Below are 26,142 nucleotides of genomic sequence, written 5' to 3'. Positions count from 1 at the left end.
GTTCAGTCGTCTCTGACTCTTTGTGACCCCATGGACCATAGCACGCCAGGCCTTCCTGTCCTGTGCTCTCTCCCGGAGCGTGCTCAAGTCCATATTCATTGCAGCAGTGATGCTATCTAGCCATCCCATCCTCTGCCATCCCCTTCTCCTTTTGCCTTCAGTCTTTCCCAGCATCAGGGTCTTTTCCAGAGAGTTTTCTCTTCGCATTAGGTGGCCAAAATATTTGAGCTTCAGCTTCAGTATCTGTCCTTCCAATGAGCAGTCAGGGTTGATTTCCTTTAGGATGGACTGATTTGACCTCCTTGCAGTCCAGGGCACTCGTAAGAGTCTTCTCCAGCACCACAGTTCGAAAGCATCAATTCTTCGGCGCTCAGCCTTCCTTATAGTCCAGCTCTCACAGCCATACGTTACTACTGGGAAAACCATAGCTTTGATTAGACGGACCTTTGTCGGCAAGGTGATGTCTCTGCTTCTTACTATGCTGTCTAGGTTGGCCATAGCTTTCCTCCCAAGGAGCAAGTGCCTTTTAATATCATGGCTACAGTCACCGTCTGCAGTGATCTTGGAGCCCAAGAAAATACAATCTGTCACTGCTTCCATTTCTTCCCCTTCCATATGCCAGGAAGTGATGGGGCCAGATGCCATGATCTTCGTTTTTTTAATGTTGAGTTTCAAGCCAGCTTTTGCACTCTCCTCTTTCACCCTCAACAAGAGGCTTTTTAGATCCTCTTCACTTGCTGCCATTAGGGTGGTATCATCTGCGTATCTGAGGCTGTTGATAATTCTCCTGGCAATCTTAATTCCAACCTGTGATTCATCCAACCAGGCGTTTCTCATTATGTACTCTGCATATAAGTTAAATAAGCAGGGTGACAATATACAGCCTTGTCGTACTCCTTCCCCAATTTTGAACCAATCGGTTGTTCCATGTCTGGTTCTTACTGTTGCTTCTTGACCCTCATACAGGTTTCTCAGGTGACAGGTAAGGTGGTCCGGTACTCCCATCTCTTTAAGAATTTGCCAAAGTTTGTTGTGATCCACACAATCAAAGGCTTTAGCGTCGTCAATGAAGCAGAAATAGACGTTTTTCTGCAATTCTCTTGCTTTCTCCATGATCCAGCGAATGTTGGCGATTTGATCTCTAGTTCCTCTGCATCTTCGAAACCCAGCTTGCACTTCCGGTAGTTCTCGGTTCGCATACTGCTGAAGCCTAGCTTGTAGGATTTTGAGCATCACCTTGCTGGCATGTGAAATGAGCGCAATTGTACGGTAGTTTGAACACTCTTTGGCGTTGCCCTTCTTTGGAATTGGAACGTAAACTGACCTTTTCCAGTCTTGTGGCCACTGTTGAGTGTTCCAAATTTGTTGGCATATTGAGTGCAGCACTTTAGCAGCAGCATCTTTTAGGATTTTAAACAGCTCAGCTGGAATACTGTCATCTTTGCTAGCTTTGTTGTTAGTTATGCTTCCTAAGGCCCACTTGCCTTTACTTCCTAGGATGTCCGGCTCAAGTTCCGTGACTGCACTATCATAGCTATCAGGGACATTCAGATCTTTCCTGTATAGTTCTTCTGTGTATTCTTTCCACCTCTTCTTAATCTCATCTTCTTCTGTTAGGTCCCTGCCTTCTTTGTCCTTTATCATGCCCGTCTTTGCACAAAACGTTCCCTTGAGATCTCCGATTTTCTTGAAGAGATCTCTAGTCTTTCCCATTCTATTGTTTTCCTCCATTTCTTTGCACTGTTCATTTAAGAAGGCCTTCTTGTCTCTCCTTGCTATTCTCTGGAAATCTGCATTCAGTTGGATATATCTTCTCCTTTCTCCCTTGCTTTTCGCTTCCCTTCTTTCCTCAGCAACTTGTAAAACCTCATCAGACAGCCACTTGGCTTTCTTGCATTTCTTTTTCTTTGGGATGGATTTCGTTGCTGCCTCCTGAACAATGTTACGGACCTCCGTCCATAGTTCCTCAGGCACTCTGTCTATCAGGTCTAATCCCTTAAGTCTATTCCTCACCTCCACTGTATATTCATAAGAGATATGATTTAGGTCATACATGAATGGTTTAGTGGTTTTCCCTACGTTCTTCAATTTAAGCCGAAATTTTGCAACAAGAAGCTCATGATCTGAGCCACAGTCAGCTCCAGGTCTTGTTTTTACTGACTGTATAGAGCTTTTCCATCTTTGGCTGCAAAGTACATAATCAATCTGATTTCGATATTGACCATCTGGTGATGTCCATGTGTAGAGTCACCTCGCTACAAATGGCTAAACAGATGAATTGGACCTTTCCTACCTACAGCAGTTATTCCTGAGAAATCTTTATTAGCACTCAAAGTCACCTATCTGGAAGCAGCCTGAGTCCTGTGTATAGTCCCCACCTATACAATGCAAGGACAGGCAAAAAAATGTTAACTAAAACGTAACATATAAACAAATTTATCCTGCTAGATCTGCTGGAGATGGCATCCCTCCTTCCATGTAAGGTGGGGGTGGAACCAAGAGTTTAGCAGAAATCCAGAGCAAATTGCTAAGAGGAGAACAGAAAGTCCCTTCATTGTAACAGAGGAACAGCCAAGGACTCTGCCTGAAGCTCCCAGTCCTATGCACATAAAAGGATAGAGCCAACCAAACATCCAGAGTATGTAAAGACACCTCCAACTGTGAAGAGGAGTTGGGGAAAAAAACACTGGTAAAATGAGGTCATAAAATGTGGTGAAAAGCTGCAACCAGCACTGCCTTGTCCCTATGTAAGATCAGATACTAAGGGCTAGCATATAGCACATACTCTCTATGTGAAACAGCTTAGATATTAACTGTGGGAGAAGAGAAAGACTTCAGCTGGGAAGCGGTGTTGCAACCAGAGGATGAAGTTAAACAGTCCCTTCATAAAACATCTCACCAAATGATGGAAAAATACTGGAAAATTGTACAAATCCATGTACGTACATTAAAAAAATTATTTCTGATCATGCGCAATTGTGCACATTCGAAGTCCGCTGCTATGAAATTTGCATATTTTCCCCTCCACTTTACTGTTCTGCCATGATATGTGCATATATTTACCGATCCCACTCATTGCTCTACCTTGAAAATTGTGTATATTTACTGAGCCACCTCGCTTCCTGCTCTGCCTTGAAATTTTCATATACTTACCAGTCCCCATCACTGGTCTATATGGCTATCTGACAGCTAAAGAAGGTGACTAGTGGAGGGAAGCGACAGGCACAAAGAGAGATGGGAGCCAAAAGCAGCTGGAAGCTACAGGATAAGGAGCTTTTCAGGTGAGTGTAATTATTTAGGTAGTAGGTGAAGCAGTCATTAAAAAAAAAAAAAAGGTGTTCACTAGCAAGGCAAGCACTGAAGTGGAGGATAAAACTGACAAGGACATTGATAAGAGGGGGAATATCAGTTTGTTGGGCTTAATAGCGGACAGGCAGTCTTGTGCTCCTGCACACTTACACAAGACCCCGAATGAATAAATAAATAAATGTTTGCAAAAACATTCCTGCATTCATAAGGGCTCAGAAAATTATATGCATTCGGCATCTGATATTGGGGGGGGGGGTTCCCTTGAGAGCCAGCAACCTCAGCGGACCAATTGCAGAAAGGGTGCTGACGCAGGGAATGAGGAAACGAGGATTTCTGCTGCAAAGGCAGCTGGGATACATGCTGGGAGCAGGTGGGAGGACTGAGGGGGAAACAAGCTACAGCAAGCCGCAGAGCACGCCATTGTCTGTTGGAAGTAATGAGCAAACCGCCAACCCACTGTGGCTTATTCTCAAGGTGGCTTAGCATGACATGTGAACTCGCCCATTCTGTTGTTGCTGTGTTTTTCTTGTATTTTAATACATTGTTTTATTATTGTTTTAATCAAGTTTTGTTTATGATTGTAAGCCACCTTGAGTGCCATTTTTCTTGGTAGAAAGGTGGGGTACAAATAAAATAAATAAGATCAGCAATTAGTACTCTGGCTAACATATTTATTTATTATAACATCTATCTCCCACCAGTTTTCCTCTTGTGAAGAACCCAAGGCAGCTCACATAGTCCCCCTCCTTTCCATTTTATCCTCACAACAACCCTGTGCGATAGGTTAGGCTAAGAGTCAGTGACCAGCCCAAAGTCACCCAGTGAGCTTCGTGGCTGAGTGGGGACCAGAACCCAGATCTCCTGAGTCCCAGTCCAACACTCTAGCCACTACATCACACTGGATTACAAGGATTCAGACATTCTTGTTGGTAATAACATTTTACATAATTAAGACAACAGATTGAGGGCTCTACCAGTATTTGTATGTCAAATACCTTATTACATGAACACGCATTTTCCCAATAGGCTTGGGTTCTCATGTACTCCTAACACATGCATTTAAAATCATTCTTATTTCCACTGTAACAGCATCACTATTACATTTTAATATATTAGGTTTCCTAAGGTGTGGTTGATACAATTGAACTCGATCGTCTTATAGGCCCCTTCCAACCCTACTATTCTATGATTTTATGGATAAACCACTATGGTTGGGTGTGACTCCCGTTCAGATGTCACACTATGCCACCATGGTTAGCTCAAAAACACTAACCATCATGGCTTAGCATGACGTCTGAATAGGCTCTACATATTGATCTCTTACACTGTGCAGACCCAGCTTCAGCTTACAGGAGTCAAGTGACAGATAGATTCTGTGATGGTGACCGCCAATGTAGGGCTCAGTGAGCATTACCTTGGGAAGAATCCCCTAACAACAGAAGGAAAATTTGTGCAACTGGAAAAACTGAACATGTTGAATATCCACCTTCCATGGAACGGACAAAATATCATGAAGAAGCTCCCATCTCTCTACAGCAACTATTAGTATTTGAGATTTTTGGTTCCAATATATATTATTAGCATCATCGTTATCATTATTTGAATTTATTAATGTCCATATAGCCAACACTCTCAGGGCGACATACACAATAAATGGAAATACACTAGAACAACAATAAAATAGTTATAACACATTAAAATATTTTTAAAGCTTTAAAAGCAGCAACAACAAATTAAAACAATATTTAGAGGTTATATTCAAGCAGCTAAAAGATGGGGAAATGTTTTAAAAATACAACATTAGGAAGCAATCCTATGTGGAGAGGTGGCCACCTCTGAATTCGGAGGCAACCGCTTATCCAATGCATGACAGGAGGAGCGCAGAGAGGATCGTCTCCTCTGCACTCCAGTCGCCCTGCATTTGCGGCTAGACAGCCAATTCCGGCTGTCTATCCACAGGACGTCGGAGTGTGGGGTGGGGAGGCCAGACAACACATAGGAAGCATCGTACCGGCATTTACACACTCCCTATCCCTGGGACCGCCCCCTTTTGCCCTCCCAGTGCTGCTGTTACAAGTGAGAGCCCGGGGATGATCTGAGCTGCCTACGAGGTGGCGGGGGAGGCAGTTCTCTGACCAATCCTATGGCCGTCTAGCCGCTGACTAGCGGCCATAGGATTGCGGCCTTAATATATTACAAATAACACAACCAGCAGTTCAAATTATTTTAAAAGACCTGGAATAATAAAAAGGTTTTTGCCTGGTGACAAAAGTTCAACCAAGTAGGCACCACACAGCCCTCTCTAGGGAGGACATTCCACAATTTGGGGGCCACCACAGAAAAGACCTACTCACAAGCAGCCACCCACCAAATCTCAGTATTTGGGGCACTAGGAACAGAGCCACAGATGATGATCTATGGGAAGAGGCGATTTATTTATTTATTTATTTATTTATTTATTTATTTATTTCATTTCTATACCGCCCAATAGCCGAAGCTCTCTGGGCGGTTCACAAAAACTAAAACCAAACAACACACAATAAAACAATTTAAAATATATAGAACATTAAAACCACAATAAAACCAAAACGCGATCTTTTAGATACTGTGGCCTCAAGCCATGAAGGGCATCATAGGTTAATACCAAGACCTTGATCTGGCCCAGGATTTTTCAAACCATCTGCAGAGATTTGAGGAATGGGAGTAACACAGGGACATTTTGCAGTAGAGGTGAAAGGTACATTTCTTACCAAAGGCCAAAGAGAAAGATAAAATACAGGTTAGTATTTAGCCATTAGCAAAGTCTACAATGAGGATTATGACAATCACACCATCTTATCTAGTATGAAGAAGTATTGATTTCCTGTCAGAAAGCATGACTTTAAGAAATATATTATGTGCTGGAGGCAAAAACCTGTGGAACAAAATAAAAGGCTGTTGAAAAGAGGATCTCTGGGCAACAATATATCTATTGAGGAAGCAGTAAAATAAAATCATTGTCTACTACAGACTTAACGTTTTTTGACCAGGTGTGAGAAGCTAGGTCTTTTTATACAAGGAGACACAGGTATAATAAAAGTATCCTCAAATATAAAGCTGACTCTATAGCTATCAAAACATAGTATATGTTGTCAGTTTGTTGAATTTGAACAAACTGACAAAAATAGAGAATCTGAATACTTTTTCCAGAAGTGCCACATTTAGCTGTCAGATGGTAGAATTAAATGTCTACCATTGCACAAGTGTCAAAGGCCATTGTAAATGAACTATTTTAAAATCCTAATATATTCTGAAAGAGGTTTACAGATATGCCAGTACCTATCAGCAGACACCCTCTTTGGGCTTGTCATTGCTGCTAAAAATCTGTTTCCAACACGATTTGATTACTGTTGTGAAGCTTCATATGCTCTGGTGCCATGTGGATTATAACAAATGTAGTGCATTAACACCATGACAAACACATCCCTCAGCCTATGCTGGTTATTCTAGGCTTACTAAGTCAGATGCTCTAGTCCAAGATGGGCAGATTTAAATAACATCAGCAAGGATTTCTAACTCCCAATTGTGTTTAACAACAGCAACAGAAGTACTCCTGCCCCAAATTATACTGCAAAAATGAAAGGGGGGGAGCCAAACAGGAGTGGCTTTTTCATGGAAATACTGTGATCTCAATTCGGTTTTGGCACTCAAGACAAATTCCTGGGCTCAGAATTATTGGATAGCGTATAGCAGCACAGTGGCAAAAAAATTAAAATCTGGACCTCAGAGTCTTGCTATCATCTTTTTCTGCAATCATGAAGCTCAGTCAGTACTATTATCTCCCCCTCCCCCTCCCTATAAGATCTAATAAGCCATGAAGGCAAGGGTCAACTACACAGGTGGTTGACTGGACTTGGCCAGATGGAGTTCGCAGATATTTTAAGATATTAAAGCAACCCCACTGTTTAGTAAAATCTCTAATGTCAACAGTCTGAGAAGAAGCATGGAATGACAGAAATATTTCACTTCCAGTAATTTTCAGATTATAACAGCATTATGTAATAGTAGTACACCTAATCATATTTACCTGGAGTAACACTAATCATATTAATTGGAGTAGATTCAAAGCCACTCCAATTAATAATGCACTATAAGCATTAGAATCAAGACATTTTTGCTTGATGTGGATACTTTGAAACTTAATATTCTTCTGCTGGACAATGGATCTTAGTGCTTTCCTTCTTCCAGTTACTCTCCTGCCAGGTTTATCTTCTGTTTGAGTGCTTCCTAACAATAAAAATTCCATCCCTTTATTTCATCCATCATTTATGTCTTATCAGAAATCTGAAATGCTGCCACAAAACCCGATCACTATTACTAAATGCTTCAGGGCTGCAAGAAGCTGCCCACGATGTACCCGTAAGACACAGATTCACTGGCTGACTGGGAGGATTGCTAGAATTCTATTATCATTTGTGCCATGCTTTGACTTGGATTCCTGCATTGAGCAGGGGGTTGGACTCGATGGTCTTATAGGCCCCTTCTAACCCTACTATTCTATGATTCTATGGTTCTATATCATCCATAGTTCCCATCACTAGCAACCAAGTCACTACAAGTTTCAATCACTACTATTTGAATTTATATTTCTAAAGACATCAAGTTGTGTTTTGAAAAACTTCCAAGATCCAAACATGAATTAGAATTACAGGTTCCTGACTTCTGGTAGGAGCCATGTCACCCTGGCAAGCATCCTGCCGAGGCTCGGCAGATCACCTCCTCTAAAAGGTTGAAAAACCTTTTCATCTTCCCCTGGAATTAAAAGGGGAAGCTAGAGTACCACCTGGATAAGATCTTGGAAGAACAACTCCTTTTGTGGAGTAGCAGAAGAGCTGGACTCTAAGGTCAGTTTTCCAGAGCGTCATCTACTCAAAGCTGTTTTGAAACTCCTATGTAATTAGGAGACTTCAGGGCTGACGAGTTCCAAAAGTATTTATGAATTAAAAATACCAACAATACCTGAGGACCTGCAAAATCTGTTGAAGTGAATGTTTGTTTGTAATTATACTTACTTGCTTTCTTTACGGAAGAGGAGGATGGGGGCATCAAAGGGAAGGAAAAAAGCCGCGGGACCACCGTCAACTCCCCCAGCCCCTCCCTTGGCAAAGGTTTCTAGAGATGCCGAAGATGTGGAGGAGTTGCTGGCTCTGATAAAAACTTTGTCTTCTCAATTAGCAGAACAGGCTAAGAAGCTGGATACAATCCAAGATCCTATTACTAACCTTCAAGCAGCTGTGGATTTAATTACTAGCTCTTTGCAAAAGATGGAATTGAAGGTTAATGCTCTCCAAGACCAGGTGTCTGCGTAAGAGATGCCTATGCATGCCTCCCATAATATCCTGTCTGTGAGAATTTCCCAACTAGAGGCACATACTCGTAGAGCGAATCTGCGTATCCCTGATATCAAAGATCTGCCTGCTGATATAAGTCTGTCTAAATTCTTAGATAAATTTCTGCATGAGCTACTCGCTCTGCCATCTGATTATTTACTCGCTATTGAGCATGCATACCGTGTTCCAGGTCTAGTTCGTGGCATCAAAGGGACTGCCTATACTGTTATAGTTCAATTTGCAAGAGTTTCTACAAAAAAATCATATTTTGCACTTGGCAAGAGGAGTGGGAGAACTTTTTGGGGGGCCAACACGAGACAAGGTTATGTTATTTCCAGATTACACTAAAGAAATCGCTGATAAAAGAAGGCAATTTACCCAAGGCGAGAAATCAGGCAAGACAATTTTGCATTCTTTTTGAAGGCCAGATGAAAAAGTTTTTAAATCATGAAATGGCAGAGGCTTGGCTAGCAGGCATTCAAAGTAAGGCACAGGAGACATCTTCCCCAGCCTCATGAGCTGGGAACATTTCAATTATTGTTTTTCGCATTTGTTTGGGTGATAAGGTCCAGGCAGTATGCCAGTCCAGATGTCTGTTTACATATATCCCCCTTTTTCTCTCTCTCTTTTTCTTACTTCCTCTTTTTTTACCTTAGACATGATATACTGTATAATAAAATTCCTGTTTGTGTGTATAGATATGTATACATTCATATATAGATTCAGAAATGACACTATCTAAAATATAGATAGCATAAAATTTATTAGTGATTTGTTATTATTACTTATCTTTTTAATTTCCTTCCTTTTATTATTATTACTATCATTATTATGAGACTTTGATTAGTAATATTTTTGGCTGGTGAAATTGTTTAGCTTTACTATTATATGTTAACTGAAGGGCAATATATGGTTCTTGGAAATGAATTGTAGGCTTGCTCCCTTGCTATAAGGCTGATGATACGATATTGAAACGTAAGGTTGATTATCTATGCTGTACTGAATTGTAATATTGGCAATGTTATAGGTATAACTTTTAAGTAGAATGATATCTGAACTTTGTGTGTAATGGAGTTTAAATTTAATCCTTTTGAGTAACTTTTTTACAGTTTTCTTTTTCTTTCTTGCCTTCTTCCTTTTCCTTCTTCTGTTTTTCTTTTTTTCTTTTTCGTTATTGCTGTGTCCTCCTAAGAATGCGGTATTGTTGGAAACTGTAGATAATGACTAGGTTGTTGGTACTGTTTATTTCATTTATAAAGATAAAAAATAGAATAAAAAGTGTTTAAAAAAAAAGAGAGAATTACAGGTTCCTGCCTGTCACAGATGCTAAGCCCTCTCAATGAGTAATGAGGCAGCAGAGACTTGCTGTGCAATGAACAAACTCTTTATTCAGCTAATAGCGCCTGTTCACCCCTGCAGCAACTACAAAAGCTTAGAGCTATCCTCTAGGCCTAATTTGCAAAGTAAAGCTTTTGGTAGGTGAGCTACTGAAAGCAAGTTAGTTGCCTTTTCAACTCTGGACAGGATGCCTGCCATGCTCAGGTGGCTTTTTCTGAGCTCCTGCCTTCAGGGAGGATCCTCCCGATCCAACTTCTGACAGGCAGCCAATCTGGTGTGACACCTCCCACCTCCTCCTCCTCTCAACTTCACCCACTTAACTCAGCCGTGAATTCTGGCATCTGTTAATCCTGAAGCTCCCTCCCCCTCCAACTGCCTGAATTCCCATGGGGAGGGGGGAAGATGGTCTCTGAGCCTGGCTCTCCTCCTCAATATGTCCCTGGGAAGGTTCTTTGCTGGCTCCTGAGGAGTCTTGGGGAATTTCCTCCCCTGTCTCTGCTGGGCTTCTAACTCAGTCTCAGTCAGAATCTGAATCAGAATCCAAATCCAAAACCAAAACAGAGGGCCTAGGCTCAACCCTGACACTGCCCTTCAAGTAGAATACACACACACACCCCATACAAATTATTATTAACATCTTTCTCCCTCTACCACTATACCCTCTGTAAACTCTAAATGGGTTGTTGTTGTTTTAACAAACATTATATTTAACACCAACTTCAGAACAGATCAATGTGTGTGCAACTTGATTTAGCCCTATCATTTCAGGTTTATCAGTTTGGTCTGTAGGGCTTTACAACATATACAGTCTGAGTCAGAAAACAGCAGGATGCATGCAAATTACTTACTTACTTATTTATTTATTACATTTTTTTATACTTGCACATTCTAATATTTTTCTGACAACTAGATGGCTGAATTTCTCCCTGGCCCAAATCTTGTCATATTGCCCATCACAACCTAATATGGCCAGAAATCGGGGTGTTGAAAATTTACATTTTAAAAAGAAAACAATAAATTTTAAGTTGTGTGTCTGGACAACTTAACAATGACATCCTCATATACGTATGAAATATAGCAAACTGTCCCCAAACATATCATATCATCAATCAGACAAAAAGATGTTTTACTTTGGCTGTACATGCACCACAAAATAGTCGCAAATTTGTCATATTAGGAAGTACAAATTCATTTTTTCCCCTGTCATAAGGGAAACATTTTTAGTAGTATCATATATAAAAGTGACTGGACAACTCCTGGAAGGGATTTTCCCTTATATACAGAACACAAATTGATTACACATTTGGTATGTCTACACCTTATGGATGTATCATGGCATGACATAATGTTTTAATTTTATTTTTAAAATGCAGTGCTAAACTTCAGTCTTACTTCCTCAACTCTAATTTTGCTTTTGAAGAGGCTAGCTCCCAACATCACATTTCTGGCTATCATAGGATTAATGGCAGCTACTGGCTATCTGCATACATTTTTGCCTACCTTTCTTAGGGCTTAGGTTAGCCATTACATTTCCTGAAAGTCAAACTGTTACAGCAAGAGCAAGATCCCAACTTGTACATGCACGTACCTTCCCCTAACATCCTTTACATTCAAACTAGGCTGGACTACACTTGTGTATGAGAGATCTCATTGATCCCACAATTTATTCCTCCCACCTTTTTAACCTGGGGTCAGGGAGATCGGGTTTAGCCTACTAACATGGGTTTAGCCTACTAATAGAGCCCAACCTTGTCAGAAGCCTGGAAGCCACAGCCTGTACATTAGTTAAATGTTTAGATGACAGCAATAGAAATGCTATAAGTGAGACCTACAGCGTAATGTACAGGGATCCAACCAGCCAACCATGCCTCTTCCAGGATACTCCATTCTACCCCCGTCCTTGGTTTTCCTCATTCTGTGGCCATTGAAGCATGCTCAGTCCTCATGGGATTCAGAGTTTTTACCTCAAGATTTTCCTCAGGGGTAGACAACTTGTGGCCCTCCAGATGTTTTGGCCTACAACTCCTGTCAGCCCTAGGCAGCATAGCCAATGGTGAGGGCTGATGGGAATTATAGGCCAAAACATCTGGAGGGCCAAAAGTTGCCCACCTTTGCCTTAACAACAGGCAAGCCCTAGCACTAGCTTCCAGCTGTGCTCTGCCCTCTCCCACACATTCTGCCATTGCCTAGTTTTAGAACTGGCCGTGTTTTCCTCCCTGTATGGAACTGACTTCCCACCTGCAGCCCATGTAACTCTCTCCACCAGAACTGTTGATTCTGGTGTGTCCTTAGACATTGGAGCATCACTGCCACTCCAAGGGATATTGATGAAATTCAGGTAACTACAAGTTCAGGGGAAGGCATGGAATCCTTTCTCTCACATATATTACACTTAGCTTTGGAGAGGGCAGAAACAATGAAAGGAACTCTTGCAGGCCCAGCCTGATATCAGAGATACACAGACACCTTGCAAGCCCAGCATGATGTGAGAGAAGGGAGATCAAAAACTATGGCTAGCTATTAAGTCAATCCAAAGTTTGTAGAGGCCTGCTAGACGAGCAAACCTACCAGACAGAAAAATGTACTAGAATTTGGAAGATGGGAGTATTTATTTATTTATTGCATTTATACCCCGACTTTCTCCCTCTCGCAAGGAACTCAAGGCGGCTTACATTATCCTCCTCCTCACCGTTGTATCCTCACAACAACAACCCTGTGAGGTAGGTTGGGCTGAGAGTCTGTGACTGGCCCAAAGTCACCCAGTGAGCTTCCATGGCCAAGTGGGGACTAGAACCCGGATCTCCCGGCTCCCAGTCCGTCACTCTCACCACTACACTACACTGGGAGAAACAGCGAAGGGACACATGGGAAATTATATGCTGATTATGGACATTCACTTTATATAGTAACAGATGTAATATGATGGGGGGGTGGAATCCATCAATTCTCTTGTTCACCACTACACCATCTACCCTGGCCCACTCAAAATGTCACTAGACTGTCTCTCTAGTCTCTTGAAGCTACTTTTTTTTTTTAAGTACAATAACTACATGTGCAGCTTCACAGCTGTGCAGGAATGCAGACTTAAAAATAAATTGTGTGGTTATTCACAGCTGCACAGTGAAAAATATCCTTTAAAACAAACACATGGATTTCCTGCCTGCAAATCCCATCAAAATCCTTGTGAGAGAAGAATAGGGAAGTAGGGGAAAGAGAAAGACATGGTGGGGGAGAACGAAGGTGGGAAATGTTGCAAAACAGATTTTACAGCTTTGAAACCACTTCCACCATTAAGATGGAACATGATTTCATAGCAGAAAAAAACCGAAATCATCAAAAAGAAGTTATAACAGTAGTTTCGGGGGAAACTGAATACTGAGAAAGAAATAGTATCAAGACAAACTAGTTGGGGAATGCATTGTGTATCCTGCAAGTATGCCATTCATTGCAGTACTGGGATAAAATGCTAGTGCACATTAGCCCCAGATGGAAAAAAATAACCCTTTGGTTGCAACATGCATCTGCTTCAAAATAATTAGGCTACCATGTGATACTTCAATTCATCACAATTTGAATAAATCTACCTTTACCATCTCAGCACTACAGTTCTGTAAGAAGCTAGAACTGACCTGGTCCCTTACAAGCTCCCAGGATTCCAGCATCCTTACACTTAACAGTACTGTGTCTGGAATTCTGAGAATAGAAATACAGTAATTTTTTTATTCAGCCCTAAGCCTGGATGCTCAGGTTTCAGTGGTGGCCAGGAGTGCTTTTGCACAATTAAAACTAGTGCACCAACTGCGCCCATTCCTGGAGATGTCTGATCTGGCCACGGTAACACATGCCTTAGTTACATCCTGTTTGGATTACTGCAACGCGCTCTACATGGGGCTGCCTATGAAGAATGTTCGGAAACTGAAGTTGGTTCAAAGAGTTGCTGCCAGACTGTTGACTGGGGCTGGTTACAGGGAGCATACAACTCCCTTGTTAAAACAGCTTCACTGGCTTCCAGTCTGTTTCCCGGCACAATTCAAAGTGCTGGCTATGACCTATAAAGCCCTATACGGCTCCGGTCCAGGTTATCTGAAAGACTGTATCCTCCCTTATGAACCTGCCCATGTCCTGAGATCTTTTGAGGAGGCCCTTCTCTCAGTCCCACCACTGTCACTGGCACGTTTGGTGGGAATCCAGGAGAAGGCCTTCTTGGTGGCTTCCCCACAGCTGTGGAACACCCTTCCCAGGGAGGCTAGGATGGCTCCCTCCTTGATGTGTTTCCGGAGGCAGACTAAAACATTCTTGTTCCATCAGGCCTTTGGGACATAGTTGGCACCTGGAGGTAAGCTGCTAAAATGTTGTTTTAAAATGCTGTTTTAATGTTTTAATATAATGTAATTATATTGTTGTTTAATTTATATTTTAAGTTTTGTATATTTTCATATGTTTTAATTGTATATTTTTAATTTTTGTAAGCCGCCTTATGTCCCAGTACTGGGAAAAAGGTAGGATATAAATAATAATAATAAACAGAAAGCCTGACTTGAATTACATTTTACAATTCTAAATAATCAAAAGTAGACAGTAAAAGTGTCCAGGAACATGAACTGCATGTATAAGAACTCTGCTTCAGCTTCCATTTAACCAAACGTCTTTAATCTGTGAGCTGAATTCCAATCATGGGTGTGTTAAATTCTATTATTCTCACTTCACTATACACAGTTATCCTGTTAAGTATGCTGGTATGTGTTTTAGTACATCTGTAAAATCTATAAATATTTGTGTGCAAGTGTGTGTGTGTGTGTGTGGTGGGGAGGGGGTTTCAGCTCAGCTAATATAGTTTTAGAATCTCCACAGGTTTCCAGCATTTTGAATTAACAGCCAGTGCATCTGTGCAATCCCTGTATCTTGACTGGCACTGCAGTTTGACTGTAACAAATGAAAAATCAAAAGGATAGGATAGGATAGGATAGGATAGGATAGGATAGGATAGAGCACATCTCAGTTATATGACAATATGGACTACACACTTGGCTTTTGTGCCATCTAGTGGACATCACTTACACAAATACTAGATCTGTACTTCCATCATACTTTACTATATCAATTATAAACTCCACCCACATCTCAAAATAGTTTGATCTCACCTACCAACATACATTGTTATGGGTACATCAGAATTACTTACTGAACTGATGGAAGTCTTTGTTTCAATATTTCAAAGCTTTTATACAGAATTATTTCCTGTATAATGATTTCCTGAGTCCATGACAATCTCAGCTTTCATTTTAGAACATAAAACAAACTTAACAAGAATGCCAGAACATTGCTAGTTCTTTTCTCCAATCCCTGTCTGGAATGGTAGGTGTAAGGATTTGTAAAGTAAATGCATACCAGAGGCAGGAGCTCTGACGCCTACAGGCAGTCTGGCTAACAAATGAAGATTTCTACCCATTAATCATAATTATTGCCACTACCACCACTACCCAATTTTCCATTTTTCTCCAATAAAGTGAAATTTATTCTATGGCCACTGAGTATACTCAGTCTTCACTGGGTTGCCAGCAGGGAGAGGATTCCACCCACCACCAAGGTGGTTTTTTTTTTTTAATGAATACAAAGCAATGGCCATTCTGAGGAGCGAGACACACCCGGGTAAAGGAGTTGAACAGATTTGCAGCAAGAAGTAAATATTTAATATATTTCAGTTGAGGTTACTGGAAAAATATTAAGCATATACCATTACCTGCAAATCTATTCAACTCCTTTACCCAGGTGAGTTTCTTCTCTCCCACTGTCCCACAAAACGCCATTGCTTTCTAGCTGTATTCATTCATTCTTTCCAGAAGTAATATTTTTATGCGAGAAGTGTTTCCTATGAATGTAGTCTATCAGAAGTACTAGATTTCTGCAGATATTTGTAGAGTAGACAAGGTATTTATAGCCCTGTTACCTTGAACTAATACTCAACCAGTTCACCATAGTGGAGCTATAAAAAACAAAAAACTATAAACCTATTGGACATTTTCACAAGATGCTACATTGCTTCTGTGATTAAATGTTGGTTTACATTGTTTACAGAAAGGGTTACAGAAAGATCATGCAGCACTTTCAAAAGAGGCTTAAAGTCTCAGAGGAATTCCCCAGCTGTGAGCAGCCGCTGAGCATTTCCTTTCTGTCTGAACTAGGCATCAAGACGAAATAGTAAAAAAGATGCTTTGGCAAATCTATTAGTTTACAGGACATTGAAGAGGCAGTACCTAAGCAATACAGGCCACATGGCCCATATTTTGAGCTTGTGGGGAGGAGTCAAGAGGATCAGAAAGTACAGTTGCAATAACTACCTCAACATTTCTGTGTTAAAGGTACAAGGTGTGCACACTATCAATTCTAGTGCTCATTGCACAGTTTTTAGGAATTTATTCAACTTTTTTAAAGTATTTTTAAAAGTCCATTTTAACAGAGCAGTAATTTCAACAATAAAAAGGTAAAGGTGTCCCCAACCAGTCGTGTCCGACTCTAGGGTGCGGTGCTCATCCCCGTTTCTAAGCCGAAGAGCCAGCGCTGTCCGAAGACGCTTCCGTGGTCATGTGGCCGGCATGACTGAACACCAAGACGCACGGAACGCTGTTACCTTTCCCGCCGAAGCAGTACCTATTTATCTACTTGCAATTTCTTGCTTTCGAACTGCTAGGCTGGCAGAAGCTGGGACTGAAGACGGGAGCTCACTCCGTCACGCAGCACTCGGGTCTCGAACTGCTGACCTGCCGACCTTCCAGTCTGCAGTTCAGCGTCTTAACCACTAAGCCACCGCGGCCCCTCAATTTCAACAATACTGCTAAAAAATATGTTTTACAAGCCAATGTGACATTCCCAATTACTGTTTCTGAAGGAACAAGTATTTATATTTGCATTATATTCCTAAGCTATTATTTTATAACCTCTCAAGCAAGTAATTGATCCCTTTTGTTTGGAGAATAAAACATGTTGGAATACATGTAATTACTAGCAATTACAATCTAATTAACATAATTCAATTTGAAACCATTTTCACAATAGACAAGATTTATAAGAATTTAGCAGCAGTTATTCAACAAAGCTTTATTATTTGTTCTCTCCTAAATGAGTACAACCTTTCCTCACTGTTACTTTAATCTGTACAAATAATAGTGAGTACAAAATACTTCTCAAAAGCAAAGGAGGAATGTCAATCTACTATTTAGCTCTTTCCCAACGGCGAAGACATAAGGGTCAAAGTAGCAGCACTCATCTAGGAAAACATTGACTGAGTGTAAAAAACACTACATCATTAAGTATCAGCTTAAAATGTAATGCAGGGAAATGAAAGAGTAGTGGGATTTACAGTACTTCCAATAATGAAAATTAATAATCAGATTAAAAGCCCTTTTCAAAGGAACAAACCACAGTTCTGTGTTTCTACAAAAGTCTAATCTAAAACATTATTAGAATCTAGACTATTTTTTGTGCAGGCCTTTTTCACTCATTCACTGCTATATCAGAAGAAAGATTTCCTACCATAAAAATTGACAGAAACGTTGTTTCACATTTCACATTCACACTTTTCATTGAAAAGTTCCAAGGATGTGGGAAGGAGACTAGAATTAGAGCAAAGAAAGGTGTGATGCTTGACCGAACATATAAGGAGAAACTGTCCCCCACCACCACCAGAAAAAAAGGAAAAGCAAAAATTGCCACCTACCAGGGAATTTCCTATCTTTAGATAGGCAATTCACAACTGCCAGGTTTGTGCTAGTTAGCTGATAAGTGTTGTCCAGGAAGAAGTGCACAAGGGCATCAAAGCTTGTGTGCTATAAATAAACTAGAACATATAGTCAGGGCCAGAAATATTGGAACAAGGATAACTGTTTTGGCAGCTGGCCTTCGTACACCACCACATTGAAGTTGAAAGGAAACACCCAGCTGGGAGCAAAGACAGGACTTTCAGCTGTAATCCAAGGGGTGTGACAAAAGTGGGGCACTAACCATTCAGGAAGTACAGCAAGTGGCATACACACACACCCATCATTGGTGACTCATAAGTAATGGAACGAATGGCTGACAAGCAGCTGCATGGCCAGGTGCGGCCTGTTTCCTGGGTACCTCATGACCAATCAAGCAGAGAAAAGGCCTGGAGGTGGTTCTGAGTGTTACATTTGAATTTGGTAGCTGTTCACATGCGAGTGAAGGAAGCCATCATTAGGCTGAGGAAACAAAATAAACCCATCAGAGAGATCACAAAAACAGTGGGAGTGGCCAACACAACAGTTTGGAACATCCTGAAAAAGAAGGAATTAACTAGCAAGCTCAGCAGCAGCAAAAGGCCTGGAAGACCACGGAAGACAAGTAAAGTGGATGACGTCAGAATGCTACTCACAATGAAGAGGAACCCTTTCACCACATCTAGCTAGGGGTGCACGAAAGTCACTTACCTGGTCTCGCAGCTTTTCGCGGTGGGGGGGAGGCGCTTCGCTGCTCTCCCCCCGAAGTTCAGGCCGGGGGGGGAGGCTTCCCGCCTCGCCCGGCCGAAATTCAGGCCGGGGAGGAGGCTCCTCGCCGCGCCCCGCCGCGAACTGAAAAGTAAAAAAAAAAAAAAACGCCCCCGTGATAGCTACGTGACGATTAACGTAGCCTATCACGGCTAGATCTGCAAAGTCAGCCGTGATAGGCTATGTAAATCGTCACGTAGCCTATCACGGATGACTTTAAAAAAAAAAAAAGTGCGTACGGCTAATGGCGGCCCCCATAGGGAGCCGCCATTCACGTTCCTTATTTGGTCGCTGTAGTCTACGTAAAGATTACGTAGACTACAGCAACCAAATAAGGAACGCGAATGGCGGCTCCCTATGGGGGCCGCCATTTGCGTACGCGCTTTTTTTTTTTAAGTCACCCGTGATAGGCTACGTGACGATTTACGTAGCCTATCACAGCTGACTTTGCAGATCTAGCCGTGATAGGCTACGTTAATCGTCACGTAGCCTATCACAGGGGCGTTTTTTTTTTTTTAGTTTTATTGGAATGGCGGCGGCGGCAGCCGGTCGAAAGATCAGCTGCCGCCCCCGCCCCTGACGAAGACCCGACGAACCGCCGCCGGGACCCGCCGCCGGGAGGGAGATTCGGGAAAGGTAAGTCCCGTCCCAGGGGGGGTGCGGGGGGCGGGGGAGTGCGGAGAATTTCTCCCCGAAACTTCTTCGGGGGGCCAAACACGTTGGCGCTCAGCCCACCGAAGTTTCGGGGAGAAATTCTCCGCCAACCCTACATCTAGCCAGGTCAAGAACGCTCTTGAGGAGGTAGGCATGTCATTGTCAACATCTACAGTTAAGAGAAGGCTTTATGAATGTAAATACAGAGGCTTCACAACAAGGTGCAAACGCTGAAATGCTTGGTAACGCTCAAGAACAGACAAGCTAGATTAGTCTTTGCCAGCAAACACCTAAAAAAACCCTGCCCAGTTCTGGAATAAGATTCCTTGGACTGATGAAACCAAGATTAACTTGTAGCAGAATGATGGGAAGAGAAAAGTATGGAGAAGGAAAGGAACAGCTCATGATCCAAAGCATACCACATCATCTGTCAGACATGGTGGAGGCAGTGTTATGGCATGGGCATGTATGGCTGCCAATGGAACCGGGTCACTGGTGTTTATTGATGACCTGACTGCTGATCAAAGCAGCAGGATGAATTCTGAAGTGTATAGGACTATACTTTCTGCTCAGATTCAGCCGAATGCTGCCAAACTGATAGGACGCCGCTTCATATTGCAGATGGATAATGACCCAAAACATACAGCAGAAGCTACCCAAGAGTTTCTCCAGGCAAAGAAGTGGGATGTTCTTCAATGGCCAAGTCAGTCACCTGATCTCCACCCAATCAAGCATGCTTTTCACTTACTGAAGACAAGACTGAAGGCAGAAGGACCTACAAACAAGCAGCAGCTGAAGGCAGCTGCAGTAAAGGCCTGGCAAAGCATCTCGAGGGAGGGAACTCAGCATTTGGTCATGTCCATGGGTTCCAGACTTCAGGCAGTCACTGACTGCAAAAGATTTTCATCCAGGTATTAAAGGCGATCCTTAAGTTTGAAATGATGTTGATTTGTTCCATTACTTATGAGCCACAAACGATGGGGGTGTGTGTATGCCACTGGCTGTCCTTCCTGAATGGTTAGTGCCCCACTTTTGTCAAACCCCTTGGATTACAGCTGAAAGTCCTGACTTTGCTCCCATCTGGGTGTGTTTCCTTTCAACTTCAATGTGGTGGTGTACAAAGGCCAACTGCCAAAACAGTTATCCTTGTTCCAATATTTCTGGCCCTGACTGTATATTTTGCAGAAAATGCAACAGATACACAAAAACAGCAAAGAGCAACTCAAAATGGGCAAGGGGAGTTAAAAACAACACAGATCATCCCCCCTCTGTCCTAAGTTTTCAGCATTCAGGTTTTTACTCTGTGCTTCTGCCCCGCCTCCTCTTTCTCCCTCAGAATCCTCAAACTATTTAAAGAGCCCCTGTCCTGATTACCTTTCCTTCTGTTTAACCAGCCCTGTGGTTGGCTACTGTTGCTGGGCAACCAGGGACACCTGGGGGATTGTATGGCAACCCTCAATGACTCCTCACACCATCCATCAGAATTGTTTCATGTGGTTTGCAGGTTAATATCTGCCCTGATGACTGGAGTACCCAAACATTCTGCGGTCTCCTGTGATAAGTTTGCCAAGCACTTAGAGAATAAAATTGCTCGCCTCCACGTTGATTTAGATCTGAGATTTTGGACAGAATCAAGTGGTGTGACCAATGAACATTTCTACTGGTTTTGCAGCAACCCGAGGTCACAGATGAGTGTTTGTAGCTGTAAGGCTAACCACTTGCTCTCTCTCAAACCCTAGCCATCATGGCTAATTAAAGCTAGCCCGGGGGGGGGGGGGTTAAGCTGGATGGGTCCAGAGATAGTGCCAACCGCACTTGACGCAACAGTCATGCTACAGAAGCTCACTTTGGACCCAAATGTATTGAACAACTATCACCTGTTTGCCAATACCCCCTCTTTGGGGAAGGTACTTGTGAGAGTGGTGGTGGCCCAGCTCCAGGCACTTTTGGAGGAAACCAACTATCTAGACCCATTTCAGTCTGGATTCTGGCACGGTTTTGAGACTGAGTTGGCCTTGATTATCCTGATGGACAACCTCTATCAAGAGAGAAACAGGGATAGTGCAACCCTACAACTCTTGTTAATCTCTCAATGGTTTTGATACTATTGACCAAAGTATCCTAATGGCCCACCTCTGAGCTGGGGATAGGGGCACCATCTTATTGTAGTTCCTCTCCTACTTTTACAGCAAGTAGCACTGAGTGACAATCTTGCAGCCCCCTGGCAATTGTGCTAGGGAATGCAATAAGGTACCATCTTGTCCCCAATGCTATTCTACATCTATATGATGCCACTGGGAGTGTCATTAGGAGATTTGGAGCATGGTGTCATCAGTGATGACACTCAGCTCTATTTCTCTGTTACATTTGACTCAGAGGAGGTCATGCAGATCCTATATGTCTGGATGCAGTGATGAACTGGATAGCGGGCAAAACAGAGACTGAATCCTGGTAAGATAGAGGTCCTATGGGTGGATAGTTCCTGACTGTAGCAATTAGGCAGCTTGCCTGGAGGACCAGGTATGTAGTCTGGGGGTGCTCATAAAACCATCACTGTCACTGGAGGCCCAAGTGGTTGCAGTGACAAGAAGTACATTTGCCAGCTTGGGCCATTCCTGAGCAGGGATAACTTAGCCATGATAAATCACGCATTGGTAACCTCACTTCTTAACTACTCTAAGGCACTCTGTGTGATGTTGCCCTTATGCATGGTCCGAAAGATGCAAGTAGTGCAGAATGCAGCAGCAAGGTTGTTGTTTGATGTGTCTAGGTACTGCCATTCCTAGACAATGCTGCAGTGGTCAAAAAGGAACTAAGCAGGAGCCACACCATTTGGGCATGCACATTGATAGGAGTGGGGGTGGGCTTCATGCCAAAAGCTCCACTATAGAATGTTCCAAATGAGGTCTGAGTAGACACAGAACGAATGTGAGTCACAGAGACAATGGGGAAAAAAACACTCAATGTTTCTCAAGTTGTTTACAAATATGTTTTTTACCATATGGCTTTGGATGGCTTTAAAAGGGGCTTAGACAAATTCCTGGAGGAGAAGGCTATCAATGGCTACTTGTCCTGATGGTTATATACTACCTCCAGTATCACAGGCAGTATGCCTATGTACACCAGTTGCTAGGGAACATGGGCAGGAGGATGCATTTGAACTCATGCCCTGCTTGTGGGTTTCCTGCAGACAGCTGGTTGGCCACTTCTGTGAACAGAATGCTGTACTAGATGGACCCTTGGTCTGATGGCTTTTCTTATGTTCTCATATGTCACCGTGGCTTTCCAGATCTTTCTATCTGCCTATCTACAAACCAACAGAATGAATGTGAGAGAAAATGAATGAAATAGCAGCTCTTCTCTGGTCTTCTGGAGCCAAGCTGTTTCATGCTCCAGTCTCCTTAGCTACATTAATACCTGCTCTACTGCTGCCTTCATTATTCCAAATGCATTTTGTTCCAGCACACATGGATTGTTCCAGTGTAACCAGCTTGTCCCACCATTTGATTTCTATTCTCCTCCTCTGAGAAAACATTATGTCAATTTAATAGTTGCACATATGCCAGCAACAGCTACACCTGATTTTATTATACTCTGTTCTCTCTCATCAAGATGACTACAGGACTAAATTTAAATTCAATTTCATTTGAGTTTTAAAAAATTGCACACACCACAGACTTTGCCTTTTGAACCAGAAGCTCATGGTCTAAGTAAGGTATAGGGAATATGTGGCCATCCAGCGGTTCTTGGACTGCAGTTCCCATCATCCCTCACTACTGGCTATGCTGGCTAAGTCTGATGGCAGTTGCAATCCAACAACATCTGGAGGGCCACACATTCCCCGCCCCTGGTTTATGTATACAATTAGTTAGGAAAGGTTTCTACCCACAAATTTTAAAGGAGGTCTATTTAGCCTTCGTCATATTGGTACAACATTCAGAATGGTAACTTAGGATAAATTTCTATATGCTTTGCCTACAGTTTATTCAGGTGTGATATCTGTATCCAGAGGAATAAGTGAAATGTATTACAAATTACATATTACAAAAGTATTTATTACATGTTAGCTATTTTCTAACCTGAGTCAAGTGTAACTGTGGTAAACAACTACTGGATGTATGGCAATGTACAGGCTGTGCCTCCTCCCCAACAGCCATTCTGCACCTGATGTCCACTGGATAGCACAGTTTATAATACATTTTATAACAAGAATACAAGGGGAAGGGGGTGGGGAGATCCTATATACCAGGAGTGGGCAACACACATTATTATTATTATTATTATTATTATTATTATTATTATTATTATTTATACCCCGCCTTTTCCACAGTACTGGGACACAAGGCAGCTTACAACAATTAAAACATATACAATTAAAACATATGAAAATATACAAAAGTTAAAATATAAATTAAACATCAATACAATTAAAATTATATTAAAACATTAAAACAGCATTTTAAAATAGCACTTTAGCGGCTTGCCCCCAGGTTCCAGCTATGTCCCAAAGGCCTGCTGGAACAAGAATGGCCTGCATATGATCCCCACTGCCCCACGTGCCACTGCATTCACAGCTTAGCATTATGTCACACTAGAAAACCCCTTCAGCACACTGGTTGCAGTTTGCCACTAAAATTGTCACTCCCCCCACCACGGGCAAAATGTGGCTCATGGGGGCGGGGGGCGGTCCAGGGGCAAAAACCCACCAGACCACCGCAGTTGCCCAGCCCTGCTATATACTAATAGCGAATCCAAGTGGCGATCCTTATGCCAAAACAGCACCATCCACACTTAAGAGGAAGGTATCAGCAAGAATGGGAGGAACTCCAAGGTTTACAAAGTACAAAAAACAAGTCTTCCAAGAAAGAAAACAAAAACAGTTCAGTGACGACTGAACATGCTCAGTGGACACAGAATGCTTATTGTTGGGGGTGGGGGGAATGGAATGGAGAAGAGTATCCTGGAGAATAGTATGGCTGGAACAGGAGAACACCTTACTGCAACGTTCTGTTGCAGGTCTCAGTTATTACCTGTAGTTCCAATTGTTTGAAACATTTTAACTTTGATGTTTTATACATGCAGCTGTCCACCAACATGTTTTTGTAATTAAACATAACTATGGGTTTAAAAAGACATTTTAATAAACATTAGCAGTTTCTTATAATTGATAAATATTTATTTTCTGTTTCAATCAACTCAAGCTATTTGGTTTTGTAACTAGAAACTTCAAAAACTTACCAGGATCATCCTCCAAGCATGTTTTATGAGTGAGAGTTGCCATCAAAAAAGCATTTTTCATGTCAATGATATACTGAATGCATTTGAAGAAAGTATGCCAAAAATGCAACTTGAAACTAATGAAGGAGTACAAGCTGGCATACTTTCAACCAAGCTCCCACAAAGTCAGGTGCAAGAACATAAAAATCTGCATTATACAAAGTCAGATCATTAGTGCATCTAGCTCGGTATTGTCTACACTGATCATCAGCAGAGGCTTTCCAGTATTTCAGACAGGAGCCTTTCCCAGCTAGGTAGGCCTGGAGAAGCCAAGGATTGAACCTGGGACCTTGTGCATGCAAAGCACATGCTCTACCTAAAACTATGTTCCCAGAAATGGGGGAGGGGGAACCAGAAGTAGGAAGGTAAAGGCAAGACAGAGATGAAGTAAGGTAGGACTGTAACAGGCAACATGAACAGCAGGAGCAGTAGTCTCCTTGTTGCTCAGGCCTGACAGCAAGCCTAACCTAGCTTTTCTTGGGAGTCAGGTCTTACCATATAACCTGATTTGCCTTATGCTGTCCAAGAAACTTTGGTGCAGGTATGATTGATTAGTTTGTACATTGCCAGAGCTTGGTGGAACTTGTTGGTAGTGCAAAAGCTGAATCTATACCTGACATCCCTCAAACTGCAGATTTAGGACCCTCTACAACATGAAATTATAGAAAACAAGTACTACATGATATACTATGCCATGTTTTGCCCATTAGTTTAGTGCTCCAAATACATACACCTGAGAACCACAATCCTTTAGTAAGCTAGTTACATACACACAAGGAAACAGAAGAATAAAGACAGCCTACAATAAGCCTAGTTCTTGAAACAAGTGTATTATAAAAATGTGTGGCTGCTTCTTTTTCTTAAAAAGACTACTTAAATGGGAAAAAAACACTGCAATAATATGTGCTTCCAGCTGAGATTTTATAGGAAACAAGTAAAGCAATTCAAAATTACAGCTCCCCCAGCAAACATAATTCAGATACATTGAACATGTTTAGTACCATTATATACAGTAACCGACAACAGTTATGTGAAAGGCCCTGAATTATTGTGTGTTTTGGAAACAATTTTGTATTATTTGACTCTTGTGCAAGTAAACGCCTGGCCATAATGTTATATTAACGTCAGCATTTTGAATAAACAAACCTTTGAAAATATAACTTACCAAACTAGCTGTTAGAGAAGGAGCTGACTGCCCAAGAGCTTGACTGCGCATTCGGACAAGATTGGAAGTTTCTCCAGCTTGCCATGACTGTTGTGTAACAGCATTTGGTAGTAAGTACCTACCTGCCAAAAGTATGGGGAGAAAAAAAAGTTGTCAAGACACAGCCTCCTGTACAGTTAACAGTCTGTAATATCAGTCCATGCAACATGTTGCACAATGAAGATTGGTAAAAGTGATTATTTGAGCTATTACTGGACACAGTTGAACTGACAGCAGGATATAATCCACAAACTCTTCTTATAAGCTTTTGAATCCAGTATCATTCAGCTAGCCTTGATGCTAGTCATGCACTCCAAGTATTAATTTCTACTGTGCAAGCTGCATGCTAAATCCACCACTTAAAACAGCCGGGTGATAGACAAATATATGTGGATGGTAACCTGGTCAATTCTGTATACGTATAAGAAGGACTGACTTATCCCATCCTAAGAATTAAGAGACTCATGAACAGGAGTGTTTGCTTTATTTA

The 26,142-nt window shown here is 41.9% G+C and overlaps 1 protein-coding gene across 1 annotated transcript in view; it reads right to left on the bottom strand.

Annotated features, from left to right (window-relative positions):
• MAST4 (microtubule associated serine/threonine kinase family member 4) overlaps positions 1 to 26,142 on the bottom strand; it is a 373,102-nt gene that overhangs the window by 280,391 nt on the left and 66,569 nt on the right. Inside the window, exon 3 of the mRNA XM_084833380.1 lies at positions 25,614 to 25,735. Within this exon, the coding sequence (XP_084689506.1) occupies positions 25,614 to 25,735 (122 nt within the window). The remainder of the gene's footprint in view (positions 1 to 25,613; positions 25,736 to 26,142) is intronic.

Source organism: Heloderma suspectum, chromosome 2 (genome assembly GCF_057233095.1).
Source record: "Heloderma suspectum isolate Gila_16-S chromosome 2, 16-S_ref, whole genome shotgun sequence".
Taxonomy (NCBI): domain Eukaryota; kingdom Metazoa; phylum Chordata; class Lepidosauria; order Squamata; family Helodermatidae; genus Heloderma; species Heloderma suspectum.
The sequence above is the reverse complement of the archived record's forward strand: the minus strand, read 5'-3'. Positions and strand labels throughout refer to the sequence as shown.